The sequence below is a fragment of the Danio aesculapii genome, chromosome 15 (assembly GCF_903798145.1).
Source record: "Danio aesculapii chromosome 15, fDanAes4.1, whole genome shotgun sequence".
NCBI lineage: Eukaryota > Metazoa > Chordata > Actinopteri > Cypriniformes > Danionidae > Danio > Danio aesculapii.
In genome coordinates this window covers 3,018,060-3,044,979 of record NC_079449.1, presented here as the reverse complement: position 1 = coordinate 3,044,979, position 26,920 = coordinate 3,018,060, and the positions used below count along the sequence as shown (strand labels likewise).

General features: G+C 34.5%; 1 protein-coding gene across 1 annotated transcript in view; it reads left to right on the top strand.

Moving 5' to 3' along the window:
• LOC130241817 (diacylglycerol kinase delta-like) overlaps window positions 1–26,920 on the top strand; it is an 87,026-nt gene that overhangs the window by 25,650 nt on the left and 34,456 nt on the right. Inside the window, 9 exon segments of the mRNA XM_056473780.1 lie at window positions 20–127; window positions 2,205–2,285; window positions 16,073–16,177; window positions 17,746–17,878; window positions 17,965–18,071; window positions 20,120–20,245; window positions 20,337–20,439; window positions 20,592–20,754; window positions 23,515–23,623. Coding sequence (XP_056329755.1) covers window positions 20–127; window positions 2,205–2,285; window positions 16,073–16,177; window positions 17,746–17,878; window positions 17,965–18,071; window positions 20,120–20,245; window positions 20,337–20,439; window positions 20,592–20,754; window positions 23,515–23,623 — 1,035 coding nt within the window.

The window sequence follows — 26,920 nt, the reverse complement described above, 5'->3', positions numbered from 1 at the left end:
CTCTCTCTCTTCATTCCAGACCATACTGAAAGAGGGAAAGTTAATGAAACAGACCAATTTCCAGCGCTGGAAGAGGCGTTATTTCAAACTGCGGGGCAGAACACTGTACTACGCCAAAACAGCAAAGGTCTGTGCAAATCTACTCATTACTAGACCCACAGGGAATCTGAGCGCGCAGAATTACACAGAATTTAGCCCATCATTAATTCAGTTTATTTACTTGAGTAAATGTGTTTTAATTATATTTATTCAGTTTTTTAATTAATTACAGTAATATTATTGACTAATATGTAAATGTTCATCTGATTATGTACAATGCAGTTTGTACAGTAATATTTTCAGTCTTTTAGTAGAGATATTATATGAGAGACTTGCTTCGTTCACTAAATAAAGTGAGTCTAATTGGATTTGCATTTTAAACATTAAATAAAACCCAAAATAATTCCACAGAAATACGCAGATTTTTAGCAAAATTCTCTACAGAAATAGCAAAAAACCTCCTCAGATTCCGTCTGGCCCTACTCATTACTCGTATGTTTACTTATTTAAATGTAATGTGTGTTTGTATAGCGTGTTTATCACGTATGGCCATACACCCAAAGCACTTCACTATCATGATGAGGGTGGGGGTAGGGGGGTCTCTCCACTCCACCACCAGTGTGCGGCTCCACTTGGATGATGCGATGGCAGCCACAGGACAACAGCTCCAGTGCGCTCACCACACACCAGCTATAGGTGGAGTGGAGAGACAGTGATAGAGCCAATTCAGTAGATAGGGATGATTGGGAGGGCATGATGGTTAAGTGCTGATGGAGGGAATTTAGCCAGGACACCAGGGTTACACCCATACTCTTTATGAAAAGTGCCATGGGATTATTAATGACCACAGAGAGTCAGGACCTCAGTTTAATGTCTTATCTAAAGACTCCTTCACTGTACTGGGGCATTAGGACTCACACAGACCACAGGTTGAGCGCTCCCTGCTGGCCTCTCTAACACTACATCCAACAGCAACCTAGTTTTCCCATGTGGTCTCCCATCCAGATACTGACCAGCCCTATTGACTCCAGATGAAAAGACACTATTTTAGGCACATGGTTTGGCCTTATAATACATTTGTAATCAATCATTTCAATCAATTCACTCATTCATCTGTTGATTCATTTATTCGTTCATTCAATAATTAATTAACTCATACATAATCACACATTCATTCAATCACTCACTCATTCATTCTTTCATTCAATCAGTCACTCATTCATTCAATCACTCAATTCATTTATTCAATTTTTATTCATTCATTCAATCATTCATTCAGTCAGTCTTTTATTAATTCAATCACTCGTTCATTCAATGATTCATTCATTCATTCCACCACCTATCATTCATTTATCCATTCATTAATGCATTCATTTTTTCAATCAATCAATCACTCATTCATTCATTCATTCATTCATCCTTTCATTCAATCACTCATTCATTATTTCAATCATTCATTTTCATTCAATCATTCATTCATTCATCCTTTTATTCAATCACTCATTCATTCACTCATTCATTCAATCACTAATTCATTCATTCAGTCATGCATTCATTCATCTATTCATTTAATCACTCATTCATTCAATCCTTCATTCATTCATTCATTCATTCAACCACTCAATTATTCATCCATTCATTCATGCATTTATTCAATCAACCACTCATTCATTCATCAAATAATTCAATCACTCACTCATCCTTTCATTCATCCTTTCATTCAATCTTTCATTCATTCATTCATTCATTCATTCATTCATTCATTCATCTTTTTATTCAATCACTCGTTCATTCATTCATCCACTTATTCATTCATTCAATCTTTCATTCATTCATCCTTTCATTCAATCACTCATTCATTCAATCACTCATTTATTCATTTCATGCAATCACTTATTCATTCATTCAATCCCTCATTCAATTATCTTTTCTTTCAATCACTCATTTATTAAATCAATCACTCACTCATTCATTCATTCAATCACTCATTCGTTATTTTTACCTTTAAGTCCAAGGTCAAAGAACCCATTTTGAGCGTTTAACCCAGCTGTGTGAGTCGCACTGTAGATCTGTTTGTCTGTAGAGAGATGAATAACAGACGGCTCTGACTGATGGAGTGTCACAGATGTATTGATTATTTATTGGCTGCTGTTGATTGGTTTCAGTCCATTATCTTTGATGAAGTGGATCTGACAGATGCCAGTGTGGCCGAATCCAGCACCAAAAACGTCAACAACAGCTTCACTGTGAGTACACACACACACACACACACACACACACACACACACACACACACACACACACACACACACACACACACACACACAAACCAGCATATTCACTGATACATACGAGCACACACACACACAAAATAAGTTTACATCTACATCACATCTCACATCTACAGTTTGATGTTAGAATATTTGTGTGTGTGTGTGTGTGTGTGTGTGTGTGTGTGTGTGTGTGTGTGTGTGTGTGTGCGTGCGTGTGTGTGTGTTTGTGTGGGTCTTATAGAAAGCTTTAGTAATGTTCATTTTACTGCCGTCTCCATGATGATGATTGTCCCGCTTCAGAAGTGGGTTTGGTGCTGTGTGTGTGTGTGTGTGTGTGTGTGTGTGTGGAGCTGCACTGTGTTCTGGGATGTTCTCTGGGAGGAAATGAAGCTTCTGAGAAAAACTGAGTGTGTGTTTATTCTGGATCTTATAAACAGAGCAGCCTGAAATAGTCTGCTGCACGTGTGTGTGTGTCTGTGTTTGTGTGTGTGTGTGTCTTTGTGTGTGTGTTTGTTGGTGAGTGTGTTTGTGTCTTTGTGTGTGTGTAAACATGTTTTTGTGTGTCTTTGTGTATGTGTGTATTTTTGAGTGTGTTTGTGTGAATGTATGTGTGTGTGTCTTTGTGTGTAAACGTGTTTGTTTTGTCTGTGTGCGTGTTTGTGTAACTTTTTGTGTGTTTGAATGTATGTTTGTGTCTGAGTGTAAATGTGTTTGTGTGTGTTTGATTTGGCTGTCTATGTGAATGTGTTTCTGTGTCATTGTGTGTGTGTGTGTGTGTGTGTGTGTGTGTGTGTGTGTGTGCATGCATGTGTTTGTGTTTGTTTGTATGTATTTTTGAGTGTGTGTGTGTATGTGTTTGTGTATTTTTGAGTGTGTGTGTGTGTGTGTGTTTGTGTGTGTGTGTTTGTGTGTATTTTGAGTATGTGTATTTTTGAGTGTGTGTGTGTGTGTGTGTGTGTTTGCGTGTATTTTTGATTGTGTGTGTGTGTGTGTATTTTTGAGTGCGTGTGTGTATTTTTGAGTGTTGTGTGTGTTTGTGTGTTTGTGTGTATTTTTGAGTGTGTGTGTGTGCGCGCGTGTGTGTTTGTGAGTATTTTTGAGTATGTTTGTATTTTTGAGTGTGTGTGTGTGTGTGTGTTTGTTTGTGTGTATTTTTGAGTGTGTGTGTGTGTGTGTTTGTTTGTGTGTATTTTTGAGTGTGTGTGTGTGCGCGTGTGTGTTTGTGAGTATTTTTGAGTATGTTTGTATTTTTGAGTGTGTGTGTGTGTGTGTGTGTGTGTGTGTGTGTGTGTGTGTGTGTGTTTGTTTGTGTGTATTTTTGAGTGTGTGGGTGTTTGTTTGTGTGTATTTTTGAGTGTGTGTGCGTGGGTGCGTGCGTGTTTGTGTGTGTGTGTGTGTGTTTGTGTGTATTTTTGAGTGTGTGGGTGTTTGTTTGTGTGTATTTTTGAGTGTGTGTGCGTGGGTGCGTGCGTGTTTGTGTGTGTGTGTGTGTGTGTGTGTGTTTGTTTGTGTGTATTTTGAGTGTGTGGGTGTTTGTTTGTGTGTATTTTTGAGTGTGCGTGCGTGGGTGCGTGCGTGTTTGTTTGTGTGTGTGTGTGTGTGTGTGCATGTGTTTGTGTGTGTGTTTTTGTGTGTATTTGTTTGTCTCTGTCTTGCTTTGTGTGTGTTTGTGTATATTTATGTGTGTGTTTTGTGTGTATGTGTCTCTGTCTGTCTGTGTGTGTTTTTGTGTTTGTGTCTGTCTGTCTGTCTGTCTGTCTGTCTGTCTGTCTGTCTGTCTGTCTGTCTGTCTGTCTGTATGTCTTTGTGTTTGGGCCTTTCTGTGTGTGTGTTTGTGTGTATTTGTATCTATCTGTCTCTGTGTGTATGTCTCTCTGTCTCTCTCTCTCTCTCTCTCTCTCTCTCTCTCTCTCTCTCTCTCTCTCTGTGTGCGTGTGTGTGTGTGTGTGTGTGTGTGTCCTGAAGAGTATTTTTAGTTGACATTTGGACTGATTTAGTTTAATTGCAGGAGGAACTCAGTCTTCACCACAGTGTGTTCATATGCAGTGGTGTGAGTGTGTGTGTGAGTGTGTGCAAGTGTGTGTGTGTGTGGGTCTGCTGCTGTTTTGTGGGAGGGTTTGGAACTCTGACTCATCCTGCTGGAAAACGGGAGGAGTCTAGGAAAAAGAGAGTGAGAGAGAGAGGGAGAAGGAGAGAGACGTGTATCAGCTGAGGAAGGACATTAGCAGATATTAGCTGTAGATCTCCAGAAGCCACAGAAGACGAGCGCCTGCAGTTCACCAGCAACAAGTAAGACGAAAGAATGTGTGGAATGAAAAGGAATGGAAAAGCGAGGCTGTATGTGTGTGTGTGTGTGTGTGAGAGAGTGTGTGTTTACTTAAAGGCATAGTTCACCTAAAAATGAAGCTTCTGTCATCCTCTTAGTCACTTTCAATTAGTCTTAGTTGCTTATTTCATCACAAACATCGAGTAGAAAGAGTTTTTGGAGTGTTGATCTTCTGTTTTTCTGTAAACTATTATTTTGTATGTGATCATTATTATTATTATTATTATTATTATTATTATTATTATTATTATTATTATTATTATTATTCCTATTCTTATTCTTCTTCTTATTATTATTATTATTATTATTATTATTATTATTATTATTATTATTATTATTCCTATTCTTATTCTTCTTCTTCTTATTATTATTATTATTATTATTATTATTATTATTATTGTTTTAACCAAATATTTTACATTTTGAGGACATTTTAGCTGTATTATTATATGGGAGGCTGAATTATTATTCTTATTATTATAATTATATTATTATTATTTTATTAAATTATTAGTATTTATATGCTTATTTTAGTGATAATTGCTTATTTGTGTGATTTATATATATTTATATATATATATATATATATATATATATATATGTACAGTATATTATTGGTATTATTATTATTATTATTATTATTATATAATTTATATTATAATTAATATTAAGGGACTAAGCTGAAAAGAAAATGAATGAACTATTATTATTTGTTATTATTCTGTGTGTGTAAATGTGTGTGTGTGTGCGTGCGTGTTTGTTTGTTTGTGTGTGTGTGTGTGTACATGTGTGTGTGTGTATTATTATATGGTAGGCAGAATTATTATTATTTATATTATTGTTATTGATTTTATTATTATTATGTTATTATTATTTTTATTATTATTATTATTGATTTTATTAGTATGTTGTTGTTATTATTTGTATTGTATTATTATTATTATTATTATTAATATTATTAAAATTGTATATATGTGTGTGTGATGTATATAAAATAATAATATATAATATTATTTTATGTTAATATATATTGGTATTATTTTGTGTGTGTGTGTGTGTGTGTGTGTGTGTGTGTGTGTGTGTGTGTGTGTGTGTGTGTGTGTGTGTGCGCGTGTGCGTGTGTGTGTGTGTGTGCGTGTGCGTGTGCGCGCGCATGTGTGCGTGTGTGTGGATTATATGGAAGGCTGAATTATTATTGTTTATGTTATTATTATATTATTATTATTTATATTATTATTATTATGTTATAAAATTTGTAAATGTGTGTGTGTACATAATAATACTTATTATTATTATTATTATTATATATAATATATTCTAATAATATATTTAAAATATAATATATTGTGGAGTAATAATATATAATATTATTTTATATTAATATATATATATATATTGATACTAATACATAGTATAATTATTATTGTTTAATTATATTGTTAATTTGTACTAATATATAGCATAAATTCTTCATTCATTCATTTTCTTTTCGGCTTTGTCCCTTTATTAATCCGGGGTCGCCACAGCGGAATGAACCGCCAACTAATCCAGCATATGTTTTACACAGCGGATGCCCTTCCAGTTGCAACCCATCAATGGGAAACACCCATTCACACTCATTCACACACATACACTACGGACAGTTTAGCATATTCAATTCACCTGCACCACAGGTCTTTAGAATTGTGGGGGAAACCGGAACACCCGGAGGAAACCCACGCCAACACGGGGAGAACATGCAAACTCCACACAGAAATGCCAACTGACCCAGCCGAGGCTAAAACCAGCAACCTTCTTGCTGTGAGGCGATTGTGCTACCCACTGCGCCACCGTGCTGCCTTATAGCATAACTATAATTTATTTTTTTTATTATTATCATTATTTATTTCTGTTTTTTTAGTCATTTTTTAGAAAACGCACTAGTAAAACATTATCAGAGTTATTTATAATAAAACATTTAAGAGATTTAAAAATATATCAGTATTTGTTGTTGTGAATAAGTAAAGTCAATCATGCTTTAAATGTAAATTCTGTCATATTTTATGGTGAAATATTAAATGAATGGTGGTTATGTAATAGAATCAGAGGCAGATGTGGAGATATGGAGTCACACATCGTTTTCCTCCAAGCTGATTCATGAAGTTGTACTGTGTGATTGTTGTTGTTTTGGTCATTGGGTTGGGTTTTGGTTTTGATAATAGTCCTGTAATCATTGTAAATAGATCTGTATGTATATAAAGTGTTCTGGCATATACCTATGATGCAATGGCACGAATTAATGCCGTTTTGTATTTATTTGTTTATCAATTAACATAATTTAAATTGATTATTAAACAGTATAGACTACGATATATTGACAAAGCAAGAAATAATGAGAATAAAGTTTTAAAGGGTGTATGTACTTGCATGGTGGGAGATGGGTAATAAAAATCGATTGGATGTAGTTTTGCTGGCGGTTTTTCCGCACACTAAAATCTACAATTTAGATAGCTATTGTTTTAAACAAGGTTAAAATAAGTAAACGCTCTTTAAAACAGATAAACTTTATTGAGACATTTGTCAAAAGGCTTCAAACTAATGAGACAAATACTGCTTTAACACACGGGGTGGAGACCTCAGTCTCATCAGAGCCGGGGGAACTTCAGGCAACAGAGAAACGCTGGGATATCTCTGTAGACTGATGGCATTTCACGTCGTTCAGCCTTATAATCTTAAAATGTGAGCAAAATCGGGGGCCTCGTGTATCAACGCTGCTTACGCACAAAACCTTTGCGTACGGCAGATTTCACGCTCACGTTTGGATTTAATAACGATGAATTGAACGTGAGAATGTCTGTTAGTCCACGCCAACTTCATGTCTGGCGTACTTGTATGTCTTGTGTGTGTTTGTTTCATTTCCATTGGCGACTCCTAGAGGCAATTGTGTTAAATTGCACACTACAAAGTATCTTTGAGCCGTGCAATGGCAGCTGTATGGGACGGGATCATCCGCATGTCTAGCAGGTATATAAGGTTTCCATACCATGCAGTTGACCAGCCAAACATTAAAGCGCAATTTGCAGCGATCGCCGGTTTTCCCAATGTAATCGGAGCGATCTACTGCACGCACATTGCTGTAACGCCCCATTCACACAAGGCGTCAGCTTCAACGCTTTCCATTCACTTTGAATGGGTGACGTCAGGCGTTGCCGAACTGCATTGGGGATCCATCGGCGCCGCTGCAGAAATTGGGACTTGCTCAAATTTTCAAGTGCAGATGGAAGCATCAGCCAATCAGATCGCTGGATGCAAATACACCAGCTCAGGCAGTGGCCTATTGCTGACTAAATTCATTGGCTGACGCTGCTTTGACGATCACGTCAGACACGCCCTCTGTCAAGCGTTGACGCTGAAGCCCCGTGTGAATGGGGTGTAAAGGCACCATCTGAAGACGAATTTGCATACGTGAATCGGAAACATTTCCATTCAATAAATGTGCAAATAATATGTGATGCTCAAATGCGCTTAACATAATACACACACTTATTAATGATTCCTACTTGTCTTCCTCGTGATGAAGAGTAGGCAAAATATGATATGTAGAGGGGGGAAAACGAAGAATGAGTTCATCAGACGCTGGATTCGAACTGGTTTCATGATCGATCGTGTCAAAACATGTTGCCATCCTGCTTTACGAGCTACGCCACTCACGCTGCTGTTTGCCGCTCTCTTTAGTTATGTTGTCTTTGTCAATCAGACGGTGATGGGCGGGAATCACTCAGCTAGCTCATTTCAACGAGGTGTGCTATTTGCACTTAGCCTAAATGGACACCACAAAATTTTACACCTTTACATGGGATCATTTCTTTTTTAATTTCTTCACAGTGCGATGTTCAGACCCCACTGCGTTAACTGCGTCAGCTAAACTCTCCCACTTTTTTCTTTTGATATTAATTCCGGAGGACAAACTTGCAAATAACACAGTTTTTCTCTCCAGTCTATCTCCGAAAGGAGCACCTCCAATTCACAATCTGTTTAAAGTTTCTCTTTTTTCTTGCTTTTGCCATTGCTTTTCCATTTGGTTTTGCCAAACAGAGTCATTACTAGGGGCGGATTGGCCATAGGGAGCAGCGGGACATGCGGTGGCCTGGCGGTCAATCTGACCTGCCACCGTGAGTCTGGCCTGCCACGCCATCTCCCCCCCAGCACCCCTACAACACCCCCCCCCCACTCTTCTCTTTCGTGATCGCATCAGATGTGGCCTGCCTTCCTGTAACTTTGGCCCGGTGGACAATGCTTTCCCAGTCCGCCCCGGGTCATTAACATATTTATTAGGGGGAGGAGGCAGGGAGGGGTTTTGCGCTCGTGCACATGCACTCAGTTTCACGTTAATTCAGATGTACAACGAGAATATGCGTGGGATTTTTACTGCGTACTGAATTTTTTACTGCGTACGCACATTTACAGCTTTGTCCGTACGCAATGATTTAGTTTGAACTCAACACAAGTCTTCGTTCATGAGGCCCCTGGTGTTTTCTCATCACTTTAGACATTACGCTAGAGAATCATTCAAATACTAGCTCTAAAGTGATGTTGGTGAATGAGCAGTTTCTGCTGTTCTGACGTCAGCTGCCGATGTGAATAAACAGTGAAAGAAAGTAGTTCCTCTTACAAAAGGGTTTTAAGACTCTCCGTGTTTTATCTTCGTTTTTAAATCTGCGATTATGCTGTCGAACTGTTGTATAAACACAATGGGCCCTATCATACACCCAGCTCAAGGCGGCACGCAATTGTTGATTGCTTGTTTCAGCTCGGTGCCAGAGTCATTTTGACGTTTTACGCCACGCTGTTTAAATAGCAAATGCATTTGCGCTTGTATGTGCGCACATAGGCGTTCTGATCTAAAAAAGGAGGCGTGTTGAGGCGCATTGCTGGCGCGTTGCTATTTTGAGGAACTTAAATAGACGGTTCAATAGACCAGATCAAAGCTAGTCTACTGTCCAGCGCAGAGTGTGTTGGTAATGCGCCTCGCTTACACATTGCTTAATACACACAGGATGTACAGCAATACGCAAATATCTTTACAAATGAAAAAGAATTAAAGGATTAAAATATTACAAAACATATTATTTTCTAGCCTACATAAATATAAAAACCATACTTTCATGCCTTCTTCATCTCGGGAGGGCTTTTTCAGTTTATTCATAACAATTTGCTTTTGTATAATGTTATTATTATTAGCAGTGTTATTTATTATATGCAGATTTATATTTGTTTTATTAAAAACAAGCTTAGATTTGTCCACATGTCAGGTTTTAGACCATATGGGGCACAGCATGTGTATTTAGATATAACTCAGTTTTTTTAACACTTGGTTATTATTGTTCATTTATTCGTTTGCTGGAAATTAAAACTGAATTTAGAAATAGTTTTGAAACAAATCTTTGCGCTTAACAAACTAAATTAATAATGTATAGGCTAATGGATATCTGTGCGTACAACACGTTTCCTTATCCAGGAGAGTGAAAGTGAAAGTAAATAATGAGGAGGCTCATCTCTCATTCGAACGCTGTAGCTGCTCTGTTTAACTGTTTTCTCTCTAGTGAAGCGTTCAGTTTTTACACTTACAAAGTCCTCCATGTAAATAGCAAATGCACACCATGGCGCGGCACAACCGTCTCTTAAATGTAATGGGAGATGAGACTCTGATTGGTTTATTCTCAAAACACACCTATAACTCATTAAGAGGATAAGCTCAACCCTGTTAGACCATGCGCCACAGCGCAAAGTGGATTTTTCCGTCCTTAAAATAGCAAAAGTGGAATCTGACACGCCCTTAATGCGTTTGCGCCCTGCGCTTTGGACTTTGCGCATGGATCGTCAAAATAGAGCTCAATATCACACTTGTAGCATTGCAATATGGCTGTATATTGGCACTGCTGGGCACTCTGTCTGCAACCTCGAGCCAACGCATGTCTCCCACCAGTGCCGAAATACAGCCATATCACACTGCTATGAGAGTGATGTTGCTCACACATTTAAATAGACAACTAATGTATTAAAAACAAATATCTTTAATATGTGACAATTTAAAATAATTGCATACATTTATGAATTATATTACATTAAACTGACCAGTAAAGACATTTATAGAAGTGCCTTTAAAATGAAGGTTGTGTGTTAAGTGCTTGTGGCTAATTTGAATGAGATCAGATGAGATCAGATCAGATCAGTATTGTTTGTAGAGTCAGCTGCTCTTTCTCTGGCGCTCCTCAAGACTCCACATGCTTTTCCAGACGTCATCGGTTGCGCAAGAGTTCAGCAGGATCATGCTTTAATACAAGTCTTGACGCACAAAACTGATTTACATTCAGAACTCAATGCAAAACAACACTCAAACACAAGTACAAACCTCTTAGAGGGAGAGTTCACCTAAAATATTATATATGTGTGTGTGTGTGTGTGTGTGTGTGTGTGTGTGTGTGTGTGTGTGTGTGTGTGCGTGCGTGCGTGTGTGTGTGCGTGTGTGTGTGTGTGTGTTTTTGTATATATATATATGTCTGTATGCGAGTGTGATGTAAGTGTGTGTGTGTGTGTGTAATTATGTATGTTTTCAATTGTGTGTGTTGTACATGTTTTAATTGTGTATGTGCTGGAATTGTGTGTGTGTGTGTCAGTGTGTGTTGTGTAATTATGTGTGTGTGTGTGTGTGTGTGTGTGTGTGTTTGTATATATATATATATATATATATATATATAAATATATATATATATGTGTGTGTGTGTATGTGAGTGTGATGTAAGTGTGTGTGTGTGTGTGTGTGTGTGTAATTATGTATGTTTACAATTGTGTGTGTGTACATGTTTTAATTGTGTATGTGCTGGAATTGTGTGTGTGTGTGTGTGTGTGTGTGTGTGTGTGTGTGTGTGTGTGTGTGTGTGTGTGTGTGTGTGTGCGTGTGTATGTATGTGTGTGTGTATTGGTGTATGTTTACATTGTTTGTGTAATTGTGTGTGTGTGTGTGTGTGTGTGTGTGTGTGTGTGTGTATATGTGTGTGTAATTGTGTGTGTGTGTTTACATTAAGCAAGTGTTTGTGTCGTGTGTGTGTGTGTGTGTGTGTGTGTGTGTGTGTGTGTGTATGTATGTATGTATAATTAATTGTGTGTTTACATTGTGTGTGTGTATATATATATATATATATATATGTGTGTGTGTGTGTGTGTGTGTGTGTGTGTGTGTGTGTGTGTTTACATTGTGTGTGTATGTGTCTTATTATGTATAAATGTATAATTATGTATAAATAATTATCTGTGTGTAAATGTGTCTTATTGTGTGTGTGTGTGGTTTAATTGTGTGTTGTTTAATTGTGTTTATCCTTACGTTATGCATGTGTGCATGTGTGATTGTGTTTATGTGCATGTGTATTGTGTAATTGTGTGTTGTGTGTGTGTGTGAGTTCTGTGTAATACAGAGCATTTGTGTCTGTGTGTGTTTGTAATTGTGCGTATGTCATGTAATTGTGTGTGTGTGTGTGTGAGTTATGCACTTCTGTGGGTGTGTGTAATCTAGTGTGTGCTTGTATGTGTGTGGTGTGTAATTGTGTGTGTGTATGTTTGGGGTTTAATTAAGTGTGTATAAGTTGTGTAATTGTATGTGTGTGTGTATGTTTGTGTATGTTTGTGTATGTGTGCTGTGTAGTGAAGTGTGTGTACATGCGTGTATGTGTGTTGTGTAATTGTGTGTGTATGAGTTGTGTAATTGTTCATGTGTGGGTGCTGTGTAATGTGTGTGTGTGTGTGTGTGTGTGCGTGTGTATGGGTGCAGTGCAAAGTGTGTGCAAGCATGTGTGTTGTGTAATTGTGTGTGTGTGTATGTATGTGGTTTAATTAGGTGTGTATAAGTTGTGTAATTGTTATTTGTGTACCGGTGATGTGTAATGTAGAGTGCATTCGTGTGTGTGTGTGTGTTGTGTACGTGGTTGTGTATGTGGTTTAATTGTGTGTGTGAATGAGTGTATGGATGTTTCCCAGTGATGGGTTGCAGCTGGAAGGGCATCTGCTGCGTTAAACATGTGCTGGATAAGTTGGTGGTTCATTCCGCTGTGGTGACCCCGGATTAATAAAGGGACTAAGCCCAAAAGAAAATGAATGTGTTGTGTAATTGTGTGTGTCTGTTGTAATTGTGTGTATGTGTCTGTGTTTGTGGTAAATGTGGCCTGCAGATCACCACCAGAGACATTAAGCAGACACACACACACACACACACACACAAACACACACTCGTCTTCTGCTGTGTGTCAGCTGATTCGCTCTCTGTATATACGAGTTGGTTTTATGAGGCAGTTTGTGTACTCGTCTGTGAAATGAATAATATGAGGTGTGTGTGTGTGTGTGTGTGTGTGTGTGTGTGTGTGTGTGTGTGTGTGTTCTGGCGGAGGAAAGGCGCGAGTTATTTTTATCCGTGTGGGAACAGAGGGTCTTTGTCAGCAGCTGGAGGAAACGGATTGGGAAGTTGCCGTATAAACACACACACACACAGACACACACACACACACACACACACACACACACACACACACACACACTATTTTAAGCCTTTGAATGCTTGAGGTTTGGCAGCTGAAAAGTTGGTCTTCCATTGAGTCTCCTGTAATTGTCTTTTTGATCTGTGAGCATGAAACAGTTGTGTTTTTAGTATATTAAAGCTGCTGTGTGTGAGTTTTTGACTCTTCTAAAGCATAAAAACACCATCATATGTCTGCAGATATTTAGAAACATGCTCAGTGAACATTCTTGTTTATCTGAAAGACAATGATGAAGTCAGATATTCTGCTGTTAACATGTGCGTTACGTGCCGGAACGGCTGTCTGTGTTTTGATTATTTACCCGCCCAATGCCAGTTTAGCTAATTATATTTCAGCACCCGGGTTGCCTTGGTGGTAAACAGAGTATTTCATTTATTCAGTCAGAAAGGCTCTAAAAGCATGCGCCCGTGACCTCTAGTGGACAGTAGTAGACTCTGAAATGAGACGCGGATTCAGAGTTCCACATGAGGTGGTTATTAATTTGCAAATAATATAAATATTACGAGTGTAAACATTAGATGAGCAGGTTACATTGTAACCCTGTGTCCTAACAACACGCTACATGACGAGATTTGCAGTGATGAGCAATTGGGCTGTTTGCACCAGACGAAACACGACAGAAATGTAAATACAGCCATTCAGAAGCACAGAATAGTGCACTCACTGCACTCCAGCGAAATGGTCAGGTTTATAATCTAATTAATACATATTAAAGCTCTTTAACATGATTAAATGTAGATGCTGAATCACTGATATGTGCTGGTTTACTCTGAGTCTCAGTTCTGGAGTTAAATTTCAGACGGTTTATTTTATTTTCCAGATCTGAGGTGAACTATGTGCTGCTGCTTTTAGTAAATGGCAATAAATGTCATGTAAGAATGGCATTCAGACTCACAATATTAGCTTTTAACACTGAATAAAGCACATGAGCTGTACCTGAGCTGATCATTGTCAGTTTATCCTGTTGTTCAGCTGTGAGAAACAGAAGCCGTTTCTAATGTATCAATTTCAGGTGTTGGTTTGGATGAAAACTTAATTTAATATATAATATTCCTTCGATTGCATGCTGTTGCTTTTACTTAGAACATGACTTAAATCAGCCTTTAGGCTCGATAATCAGACTCACTCCTGTTGGTGTCGTCAATCTGGCAACCTGTGCTTGTGTGTGTTTTGAACCATGAGTGCAATACCTAGTTCAACCACTGGGTGTCAAACTTACACACTGCACCTTTAGGCAAGGCAGTGGCAATTCAAAATGCAATTCAAAGTGTTTTACATAAACAGGAATAAAAGAGACAAGTATAAGAAAATAAAAACTAAATAAAAATAATATAAAGGATTAAAAACAAATAAAAACTGATTAAAATGTGTTATAAAAGAATGAAAAAGAAGAGAAAGACATGATAGTGCGATCTGTGGGACGTAGCACAGTGCTCATTCAGTAAAGGCACAGCTAAACAGATGTGTGTTCAGTCTTGATTTGAACGTGCCTAATGTTGGAGCACATCTGATCATTTCTGGAAGCTGATTCCAGCAGCAGGGGGCGCTGTTAGTAGCTGAAAGCCGATTCACCCTGCTTTGACTGAACTCTTGGAGTTTCTAGTTTATTTGCTCCTAAAGATCTGAGTGATCTGTTAGGTTTGTATTCAGTCAGCATATCTGTAATGTATTGAGGTCCTAGGCCATTTAGTGATTTATAGAGCAGTAATAATACTTTAAAATCTATTCTGAATGTAACTGGGAGCCAGTGTAAAGACCTGAGGACAGGTGTGATGTGCTCTGATTTCCTGGTTCTGGTCAGAATTCTGGCCGCAGCGTTCTGGATGAGCTACAACTGTCTGACTGTCTTTTTGGGAAGGCCAGTGAGGAGGCCATTACAGTAATCCACCCTGCTGCTGATAAAAGCATGAACAAGTTTCTCTAAGTCTTCACAGGAAACAAAGCATCTGATTGATAGTATGCTGATTTACTAACTGCTTTAACATGACTATTGAAACTCAGATCTGACTCCAGAGTCACACCAAGATTCTTGACCTTATTTTTTGTCGTTTGACCCTTAGAGCCAAGGTACGCATTCACCTTTGAGTTTGTGTGTGTGTTTGACTGTGTGTGTGTTTGTCTGTGTGTGTGTTTGTATTTGTGTTTTTAAGTTTGTGTGTGTATTTTGTGTGTGTATGTGTGTGTGTTTGTGTGTATCAGATTTATTGTTTTTGTGTGTGTGTGTGTGTGTGTGTGCGTGTGTGTGTGCGTGTGTGTGTGTGTGTGTGTGTGGTTTTTGTGTGTGTTTGTTTTTGTTTTTTTAAAGTTTGGGTGCTTTGCGTGTGTGTGTGTGTGTTTTTTGTTTGTGTGTGCTTTGTGTATGTGTATGCTTGTGTGTGTGCGTGTGTGTATATACTTGTGTTATGTGTGTTTCTATTTGTGTGTGTGTGTGTGTGTGTGTGTGTGTGTGTGTGTGTGTGTGTTTCTTTGCGTGTGCTTGTGTGTGTGTGTTTCTATTTGTGTGTTTGTGAATGTGTTTGTGTGTGTGTGTGTGTGTGTGTGTGTGTGTGTGTGTGTTTCTTTGTTTGTGCTTGTGTGTGTGTTGGACAATGTGTTCCTTGTTCCTTGGCCTCAGTTTAGCACATATTTCTGGAATCCTAATTGCTCTCTCTCTGCCACACACACACACACACACACACACACACACACACGCACACACACACACACACACACAAACACACACGTAAGGTTATGAGTGAATAAAGCCGCTTATGATTCTTGCAGGAATCTATTAAGTTTTCTGGTATTGACGTTTATGTGTGTGTGTGTGTGTGTGTGTGTGTGTGTGTGTGTGTGTGTGTGTGTGTGTGTGTGTTTGTTTGTGTGCACAGGTGATCACTCCGTGTCGTCGACTCATTCTGTGTGCAGAAAACAGGAAAGAAATGGAGGAGTGGATCGCGGCGCTCAAGAGTGTTCAGAACAGAGAGCACTTTGAGGTCAGTTTCAGAATCTCTGATTATCGTCACCATTTTACACCACAGATCAGTCATTAATGTTGCTATCAGTGTACACTTGCTGGCCACTTTATTAGGTACACCTGTCCAACTGCTCATTAACGCAAATTTCTAATCAGCCAATCACATGGCAACAACTTAATGCATTTAGGCATGTAGACATGGTCAAGACAATCTGCTGCAGTTCAGAGCGAGCACCAGAATGGGGAAGAAAGGGGATTTAAGTGACTCTGAACGTGACATGGTTGTTGGTGCCAGACGAGCTGGTCTGAGTATTTTAGAAACCGCTGATCTACTGGGATTTTCACGCACAACCATCTCTAGGGTTTACAGAGAATGGTCAGAAAAAGAGGAAATATCCAGTAAGCGGCAGTTCTGTGGGCACAAATGCCTTGTTGATGCCAGAGGTCAGGGGAGAATGGCCAGACTGGTTCCAGCTTATAGAAAGGCAGCAGTGACTCAAATAAGCACTCGTTACAACCGAGGTCTGCAGAAGAGCATCTCTGAACACACAACACGTCCAACCTTGAGGCGGATGGGCTACAGCAGCAGAAGACCACACCGGGTGCCACTCCTGTCAGCTAAGAACAGGAAACTGAGGCTACAATTCACACAGGCTCACCAAAACTGGACAATAGAAGATTGGAGAAACGTTGCCTGGTCTGATGAGTCTCCATTTCTGCTGCCACATTCAGATGGTCGGGTCAGAATTTGGCATCAACAACATGAAAGCATGGATCCATCCTGCCTTGTATCAGCGGTTCAGGCTGGTGGTGGTGGTGGTGTAATGGTGTGGGGGATATTGTCTTGACACACTTTGTGCTCATTAGTACCGATTGAGCATCGTGTCAACGCCACAGCCTACCTGAGTATTGCTGCTGACCATGTCCATCCCTTTAGGACCACAGTGTACTCATCTTCTGATGGCTACTTCCAGCAGGATAACGCTCCATGTCATAAAGCGTGAATCATCTCAGACTGGTTTCTTGAACATGACAATGAGTTCACTGTACTCAAATGGCCTCCACAGTCACCAGAGCTCAATCCAATAGAGCACCTTTGGGATGTGGTGGAACAGGAGATTCCCATCATGGATGTGCAGCAGACAAATCTGCAGCAACAGTGTGATGCTATCATGTCAAAATGGAGCAAAATCTCAGAGGAATATTTCCAGTACCTTGTTGAATCTAGGCCACGAAGGCCTAAAGCAGTTCTGAAGGCCATAAGGGCATGTGGATGCTAACGAAATAAATAGGGCCAAATTTAACCCATAGTTTGAGTTAGTCTATTTTTGGGTTAGCCAAAATAGTTGGCGGTTCATTCCGCTGTGGCGACCCCTGATAATAAAGGGACGAAGCTGAAGGAAAATGAATGAATGATATCCTTTAATGTTGCAGGATTCTTTGATGATCAGAAAGATCAAAGGAACACATTCCATCTAAAAGGAATCTTTTTGAAAACATTCTTAACTGTCATTTTCTGTGCTGTTTAAATGTGTGTGTGTGTGTGTGTGCGTGTGCGTGTGCGTGTGTGTGTGCGTGTGCGCGCAGTCGACTCAGTTCAGTATGGATCATTTCTCTGGGATGCACAACTGGTACGCCTGTTCCCACGCGCGACCCACCTACTGTAACGTCTGTCGAGAGGCTCTTTCTGGAGTCACGTCTCACGGCCTGTCTTGCGAAGGTCTGTCTCCTCCATCATCATAATATTCATCATCTTCATAGGTTATGTTTTATATCTGAATGTGTGTGTGTGTTTTATGTTAACAGTGTGTAAGTTCAAGGCTCATAAGCGCTGCGCGGTCAGAGCCACCAATAACTGCAAATGGACCACACTGGCCTCTATCGGCAAAGACATACTGGAGGACGAGGACGGGGTGAGACAAACACACACCGTAATACATCAGCTTTTATTCCTGGTATTTTAAGATGAAAACAAGAAAAATCCAGTTAGTTTTTTTAGTGGTTTTTTAGTGTTTAGATTATGTTGTATATTGTATTATATTGTTTAGATTAGATTGTACTTCATTTCAATTGTTAGCTGTAACAAAAATGTTTAGTTGTAATTTAATTTAATTAAAAATTTTCCTTGTTTTATTTTATTTTATGTTGTTCAATTTAATATTTTTATTACATTTTATTTTTACTTGTTTTATTTAATGTTATTTTATTTATTTTAAATATTTTATTTAATGTTATTTAATTTATTTTTAATATTTTATTTAATATTATTTAATTTATTTTAATATTTTATTTAATGTTATTTAAATTATTTTTAATATTTTATTTAATGTTATTTAATTTACTTTAATATTTTATTTAATGTTATTTAAATTATTTTAAATATTTTATTAATGTTATTTAATGTAATTTTAATATTTTATTTAATATTATTTAATTTATTTTTAATATTTTATTTAATGTTATTTAATTTATTTTTAATATTTTATTAATGTTATTTAATTTAATTTAATATTTAATTTAATGTTATTTAATGTAATTTTAATATTTTTTTATATTATTTAATTTACTTTAATATTTTATTTAATATTATTTAATTTACTTTAATATTTTATTTAATGTTATTTAATTTAATTTAATATTTTATTTAATGTTATTTAAATTATTTTTAATATTTTATTTAATATTATTTAATTTATTTTTAATATTTTATTAAATGTTATTTAATTTATTTTTAATATTTTATTTAATGTTATTTAATTTAATGTAATATTTATTTAATGTTATTTAATGTATTTTTAAATATTTTATTTAATGTTATTTAATGTAATTTTAATATTTTATTTAATATTATTTAATTTACTTTAATATTTTATTTAATGTTATTTAATTAATTTTTAATATTTTATTAATGTTATTTAATGTAATTTTAATATTTTATTTAATGTTATTTAATTTATTTTTAATATTTAATTTAATGTTATTTAATTTAATATTTTATTTAATGTAATTTAATTTACTTTAATATTTTATTTAATGTTATTTAATTTAATATTTTATTTAATGTAATTTAATTTACTTTAATATTTTATTTAATGTTATTTAATTTCATTTAATATTTTATTTAATGTTATTTCATTTAATAAAAAAAAATTCATTTTATTTTTATTTGTTTAATTTAATTTAATATTTTAATTTAATTTACATTTTACTTGTTTAATTTAATTGAATATTTTTATTTCATTTTGTTTTTACTTGTTTTATTTAATGTAATTTAATTTAATATTTTATGCCATTTAATTTTTACTTGTTTTATTTAATGTAATTTAATTTAATATTTGTGTAATTTTATCGTTACTTGTTTTATTTAATTTCATTTTAATCAATTTGTTTTGAATTGTTTTATATTTTTCATTGAGTCTTTTCTTGCTTTATATATTACTTTATAAATTTATTTATTCAATTTTAATTATTTCATCTTGTTTTGTTTTATGTTATTTAGCTTCTTTTTTGCGTATTTTATTTTACTTTATTCCATATTTAATTTTATACATCATTATTTTTTTGTCAGTTTGATGTTAATTATTTTATTTTATTTTGAAATACTTCGATATGTCAAGATTTCAAAACAAGGGGAAACTAACATTATATTATTTTATAACAAGCAGATATTTTGTGACCTGTTTTTAAGCAGAGGCTTGCTTTATTTTCATTCAGTTTCTCTGGAAAAAAAGAGATTTCTCAAGTAAATATATTGTGATTTGCATTTTAACATATAATAAGTAATGCTCATTTAGAAAAGTATTCTGCGATGTCTGACATTTTGTTTTTGCTTATCATTGCTTTCAGCTTAGCACCTTTCTAACAGTGCATTTGATACCAACTCCACTTAATTAGCAGCATATAAGTGTCAGTGTTGTTAATGTCATGTCAGTGCAATAATGTCTGGTGCTGTATTGAACAGATCTCGATGCCTCATCAGTGGCTGGAGGGGAATCTGCCGGTCAGTGCTAAGTGTACGGTGTGTGATAAAACCTGTGGCAGTGTCCTCCGACTGCAGGACTGGCGCTGTCTCTGGTGTAAAGCCATGGTGGGTGTGTGTGGCCCGTCTATATTCTGATAATAGACAATACAACACATTCAGTGGATCGCTCAGCTCTTTATGTGTGTGTGTTCTCCAGGTGCATGCTGGCTGTAAAGATCAGCTCTCTCCGAAGTGCCCTCTGGGTCAATGTAAAGTCTCTGTGATTCCACCCACAGCCCTCAACAGCATCGACTCGGACGGTGAGTGGCCAATCAGAGCGCTTCATCTGAGAAACCAACCAATCAGAGCACGTTTAACCAATGTAAAAAATTATCCTGAGAGCTGTGTAATAAATAATATTGAACTAACATCTCTCTCTCTTTCTCATACATATATATGTGTGTGTTTGTAGGTTTCTGGAAAGCGACGTGTCCTCCGACCTGCACGAGTCCACTGCTGGTGTTTGTGAACAGTAAAAGTGGAGATAATCAGGGTGTGAAGTTTCTGCGCCGCTTTAAGCAGCTGTTGAATCCAGCACAAGTGTTTGACCTGATGAACGGCGGTCCACATCTGGGGTAAAACACACTTTCAGAAGATAACACAAATCTGCACCACACCACTTAGGCTACGTTCACACTGCCAGGCGTAGTGCTCAAATCGGATGTTTTCTCAGATCTGATGTTCTTGCATGGCTGTTCACACTGCTCTTATAAATGTGGCCAATATCAGATGTGCAGTGTGAACAGATCCTGTTCCTAAACTGACCCGCATGCGCAAAAGTACAGATACGGACAGCAGAAAATGTCTAATTATGCACATAATGTGTGTACTGTATGAAGTAAGCACGTTGTCAGATCATGCTTATGATTATTACTCTTTTCACAGTCAACCGTGGTGTATTTCATGAACTGTAAATGATTATTCTGCTACTACTAATGTGTATTTCGCCATTTGAAATCTAAAATAAGGTCACTTGTGATTGAAAACACTGATCATTTGTGATTTTTGACAACCGCGGAGCGTGTGTGTTTGACCACCGGTGTAGTGACCTCATCAAGTGTTAATGAGGAGCCGCTGAACTGTGAAGGCGGAGTCGCTTTATCTCCGTTTGCATTTAATTTTACTTCGTTATAAACAGCAGACACGTGCAGAAGGGGGGTTTGGGTGCTCGAGCACCTGCCCTTTTTTCTTTCTGAGAGAAAGTTCTCCTTCCTTTGCACACGGATCCCTTATCCGCAATACCCACGACGCTCTTCAGCTTCGCGATCAACCCGTGCCTCAATCGTTTACCAGATTAGTTAACAAGCACCAGTTTTGCCTTTAAAATCTTTTTCAACATGAACAACCAACTTTCTGTGTTAAATTAATCACCATGTGTGCCATTCTACTGTGCTGCTGAGGAGTAGAGGATGTCTGCAGCACAGAATGATGACGCATGTCGCTTGAAGATTATGTTAAAGTCACATGAATCCGACATAAGCGTTCACACTGCAGTCGCATTGCAGAACAGCAGATCTGTGTCTGATTTAAGACTGCATATGAAAGTGGCACAGATCTGACCTGAAAAGATCAGAGTCCATGCTCTTTGGGCTGTTCACACTATCATTACCTGAGTCGCATGTCGGCAAAAAAAATCTGATTCGAGCCACATTTGGCTGCAGTGTGAACGTAGCCTTATAGATTAGCACTTTAAACTAGCTTATTTGGTTTAGTTGGCTGCTTAGGCAATGCTTTTAGATTTGGTTAGTTTAAAATGTATATTTTATTTTATATTTTTATTGTATTGTTATTATTTGATTTTTCAGTTTGATTTGAATAGTTTTTAAAGTTTTTATTCCTTTTTGTTTTATTTATTTGTTTTATTTATTATCTATTTGTAGTTTTTTGTGTTTCTATTTCTTTTGGTTTTATTTAATTTTATCTATTTTATTTTTCAACTTGATTTGAATAGTTTTTTTGTGTTTTTATTTCTCTTCGTTTTGTTTATATAATTAATTATTTATTTATTTCTGTATTTTATTTTATTTGACACTTTTCGTTTTTTGTGTTTTAATTTTTTATTTCTTTTTGTTTTGTTTTAATTATTTATTTATTTATTTTATTTATTTATTTTTCAATTTGATTTGAATAGTTTTTAGAGTTTTTATTCCTTTTTGTTTTCATTTATTTGTTTTATTTATTATTTATTTTCAGTTTTTCAGTTTGATTTGAAGTTTTTTGTGTTTCTATTTCTTTTGGTTTTATTTTATTTCATTTTATTTTTCAACTTGATTTGAATAGTTTTTTTGTGTTTTTATTTCTCTTCGTTTTGTTTATTTAATTAATTATTTATTTATTTCTGTATTTTATTTTATTTGACACTTTTCGTTTTTGTGTTTTATTTTTTTATTTCTCTTTGTTTTGTTTTAATTATTTATTTGTTTTTCAGTTTGGTTTGAATAGTTTTTGTGTTTTTTTTTTCATTTTGTTTTGTTTAAATAATTAATTAATTCATTTGTTTCTGTATTTTATTTCAATTTATTTGATTGTTTTAATTTTTTGTGTTTTAATTTAAAAAAGTTATGTTATTTTAATTTTTAGTTTTTATTCCTTTTTGTTTAGTTTCTTTTTGCTTTAATTATTTATTTATGCATTTAATTTTATTTATTTATTTATTTTTCAAAAACAAATCACTTTATATATCGAAAACACGCATTATTTTACACAGCTACGAGCACACATTTAACACATTTGTAATAATTATTTTACCAATGATGCAGCATGGGGAAAATCCTGAGTTTGCAGTAACTGAAACTCCAACACAACAGCACCGGTCTGCAGAAGGGCTTCTAGCGCATGTGTGTCTGTTCCGAAAGCACCACACGCACCTTCCTCTGCCTCTGCGCCAAGCAGACTGATTTTAAACATCTGATGACGCAATGCACTAAAGCAAACGTTCAGAGCACACTAGCATAATCATATACCAGGGAACATTCAATGCTGTCCGATCACATGATTCTCAATGTTCTCGTACGCGTCAAAGGGTTGAAAATGTGTTCATTTTATTCTTTTATTATTCAGCCATTCTTCTGCATACCACTGGAAAGAAGCCTAGCACCACAGTTTGAGAACCACTGCTCTATAGAGCCAACTGAGCAGCCTAGCTAGACAACATTTTTGCAAAAATGTTCAAATAAAGTGAGTGTAAGCCTAAAATAAAGATAAAACTAAGAGATTAAAAATATCAGTGGGGTCAGAGAAAGATTTCAACTTCATAGGATTAGTTTTATTGCAGATATTTTTCACTCACTCAGTATTCTTGCACTTCATTCTGTGATGTTGTGTGTCTGTCGCAGGTTACGTCTGTTTCAGAAGTTCGACACGTTTCGTATTCTGGTGTGTGGAGGAGACGGCAGCGTCGGCTGGGTTTTGTCAGAGATAGACGCCCTAACTTTACATAAGCAGGTTTGCATATTCATCAATACATCACAACACTGAAGGACAGCAGAATATGAAAATCAGTTTCAGAGATGAGTAACCGAGGCTCAAGCTGTAAAGGCTCCTCCCTCTTCTGGAAAGGGGGTGGCAACAGCAGCTCATTTGCATTTAAAGCACACGTGAAATCAAAACTAACCATATTGATTTTGTTAGCTCACATTGCTAGCTTTGTGGAGAACAATTCATCTGTGCAAGTCATTAAGAATAACTAAATTGTTTGACCGAATGAATTCAAATCTGAAAATGCACTTCCTGTTTGTTTTCAGTCTAATTCTCAGATTAGGTCTGTCTGAAGTACTCCCTGAAGCCCCCCACCCCACTGCACCATTTCTATACAATATGTTATGCCCATTTTTAATCTGTTTTACATCATGTCATGATATATACATACATACAATACAAGCAGATAAAACTTCCATTATATATTCACTCATTTATTGTACATATATACGCACCTAATTAATCACAATAGGCTTAGCAAATGTAAAATATAGAAATAAAATTATTGAGATAGAACATAAAATAAAATGGAGGGAAGGAAAAAAATGTGAGAAAGAAATAAACAACGGTCAAACTGAAAATATTAAGTTTGGATCCATTTACTCTATATATGTCAGCACTGGCTGCCAAATATTACTACAACTACTACTACTAATAATAATAAAAATAAATAAATAAATAATAATAATAATAATAATAAAAATAAAAATGTATAATAATAATAATAAAAATAAAAACGTATAATAATAATAATAATAAAAATAATAATAATAAAAATAAAAATGTATAATAATAATAATAAAAATAAAAAAGTATAATAATAATAATAATAATAAAATAATAATAATAAAAATAAAAATGTATAATAATAATAATAAAAATAAAAAAGTATAATAATAATAATAATAAAAATAATAATAATAAAAATAAAAATGTATAATAATAATAATAATAATAAAAATAAAAATGTATAATAATAAAAATAAAAACGTATAATAATAATAATAATAAAAATAATAATAATAAAAATAAAAATGTATAATAATAATAATAATAATAAAAATAAAAATGTATAATAATAATAATAAAAATAAAAACGTATAATAATAATAATAATAAAAATAATAATAATAAAAATAAAAATGTATAATAATAATAATAATAATAAAAATAAAAATGTATAATAATAATAATAAAAAAAAAATGTATAATAATAATAATAATAATAAAAATAATAATAATAAAAATAAAAATGTATAATAATAATAATAAAAATAAAAACGTATAATAATAATAATAATAAAAATAATAATAATAAAAATAAAAATGTATAATAATAATAATAAAAATAAAAAAGTATAATAATAATAATAATAAAAATAATAATAATAAAAATAAAAATGTATAATAATAATAATAATAATAATAATAAAAATAAAAATGTATAATAATAATAATAAAAATAAAAACGTATAATAATAATAATAAAAATAATAATAATAAAAATAAAAATGTATAATAATAATAATAAAAATAAAAATGTATAATAATAATAATAATAAAAATAATAATAATAAAAATAAAAATGTATTATAATAATAATATTAATAATAATAAAAATAAAAATGTATAATAATAATAATAATAATAATAATAATGTATAATAATAATAATAATAATAAAAATGTATAATAATAATAATAATAATAAAAATGTATAATAATAATAATAAAAATGTATAATAATAATAATAATAATAATAAAAATGTATAATAATAATAATAATATTAAAAATGTATAATAATAAAAATAAAAATGTATAATAATAATAATAAAAATGTATAATAATAATAATAATAATAATAATAATAATAAAAATGTATAATAATAATAATAATAATAATACAAATAAAAATGTATAATAATAATAATAATAATAATAAAAATAAAAATGTATAATAATAATAATAATAATAAAAAATTTATAATAATAAAAAAAAATAATTAAAATGAATAATAATAATAAAAATTTATAATAATAATAATATATTTTATTTATAACCCAAAACCCTTACAAAAAAGTAAAAACAACAAAGCACAGTAACACAATAAAAAATACAGTAAAAAAACACAGTAAGAATAAAAGATATCACAAATTAAAAACAGTCCTAAACAGATGAGTTTTAAGTAGCTTAAAACCATCCAAAGAACCAGCATGTTAACCAACATTAGCTCCTCCTAATGTTAGTGGGAGGAGCATTCCACAGTTTGGGGGCACGGAAAGAGAACGCCCTACCTCCCATGGTGCTGAGTTTGCAGCGAGGCTGAAACAGCGTAGGACCAGAGGCAGGGCATAGACTGCGAATGGATATCAGGTCACAAATGTAACCCGGAGCAGAACCATGAACCGCTTTATATGTAAAATCAATGTCCTAAAATCAATACTCGTTCATGCATTTGTCACTCCCAGGATTGACTACTGTACTGCACTCTTTGTTGGTTTACCTGCTTAATTAATCAAACAGCTACAGTATCTTCAAAACTCAGCAGCAGGCATTCTCACAGGCACTCCACCACGGCAGCACATTACTGGTGTGCTTTATAGCTTGCATTGGCTCCCAATTCAGTCCTGTATCCTTTTTAAAACACTCACACTTGCATATAAAGCTCTACATGGTACCGCTCCTTCCTATATCTGTGACATTGTCTCTCAGTACACACCTTCTCGTTCACTGCGCTCTGCTGATACTCTCACCCTTCAACAGCCACCCTTTTGTTGAGTAAAATCAATGGGGGACAGAGCCTTCTCTGTTGCTGCCCCTAGGTTATGGAATGCTCTCCCTTATTCTGCTTCCACACTAGCTAGTTTTAAGAAGATGCTAAAAACTCATCTTTTTTAAGACTGCATTTTTGATTATTCTGTTTGTATTTCAGAACTGTTGTGTTTTATTGCATGTTTGATTTCTCTGTTGTTGTAGCGCTTTGGGTCTTAGAAAAGCGCATTATAAATAAAATGTATTATTATTATTATTATTATTATTGTTGTTGTTGTTGTTGTTGTTGTTGTTGTTATTATTATTATTATTGTTATTATTATTATTATTATTAATATTATTAATATTATTAATATTATTAATATTATTATTATTATTATTATTGTTATTATTATCAATATTATTATTATTAATATTATTATTATTATTATTATTGTTGTTATTAATATTATTATTATTATCATTAATATTATTATTATTATTATTGTTA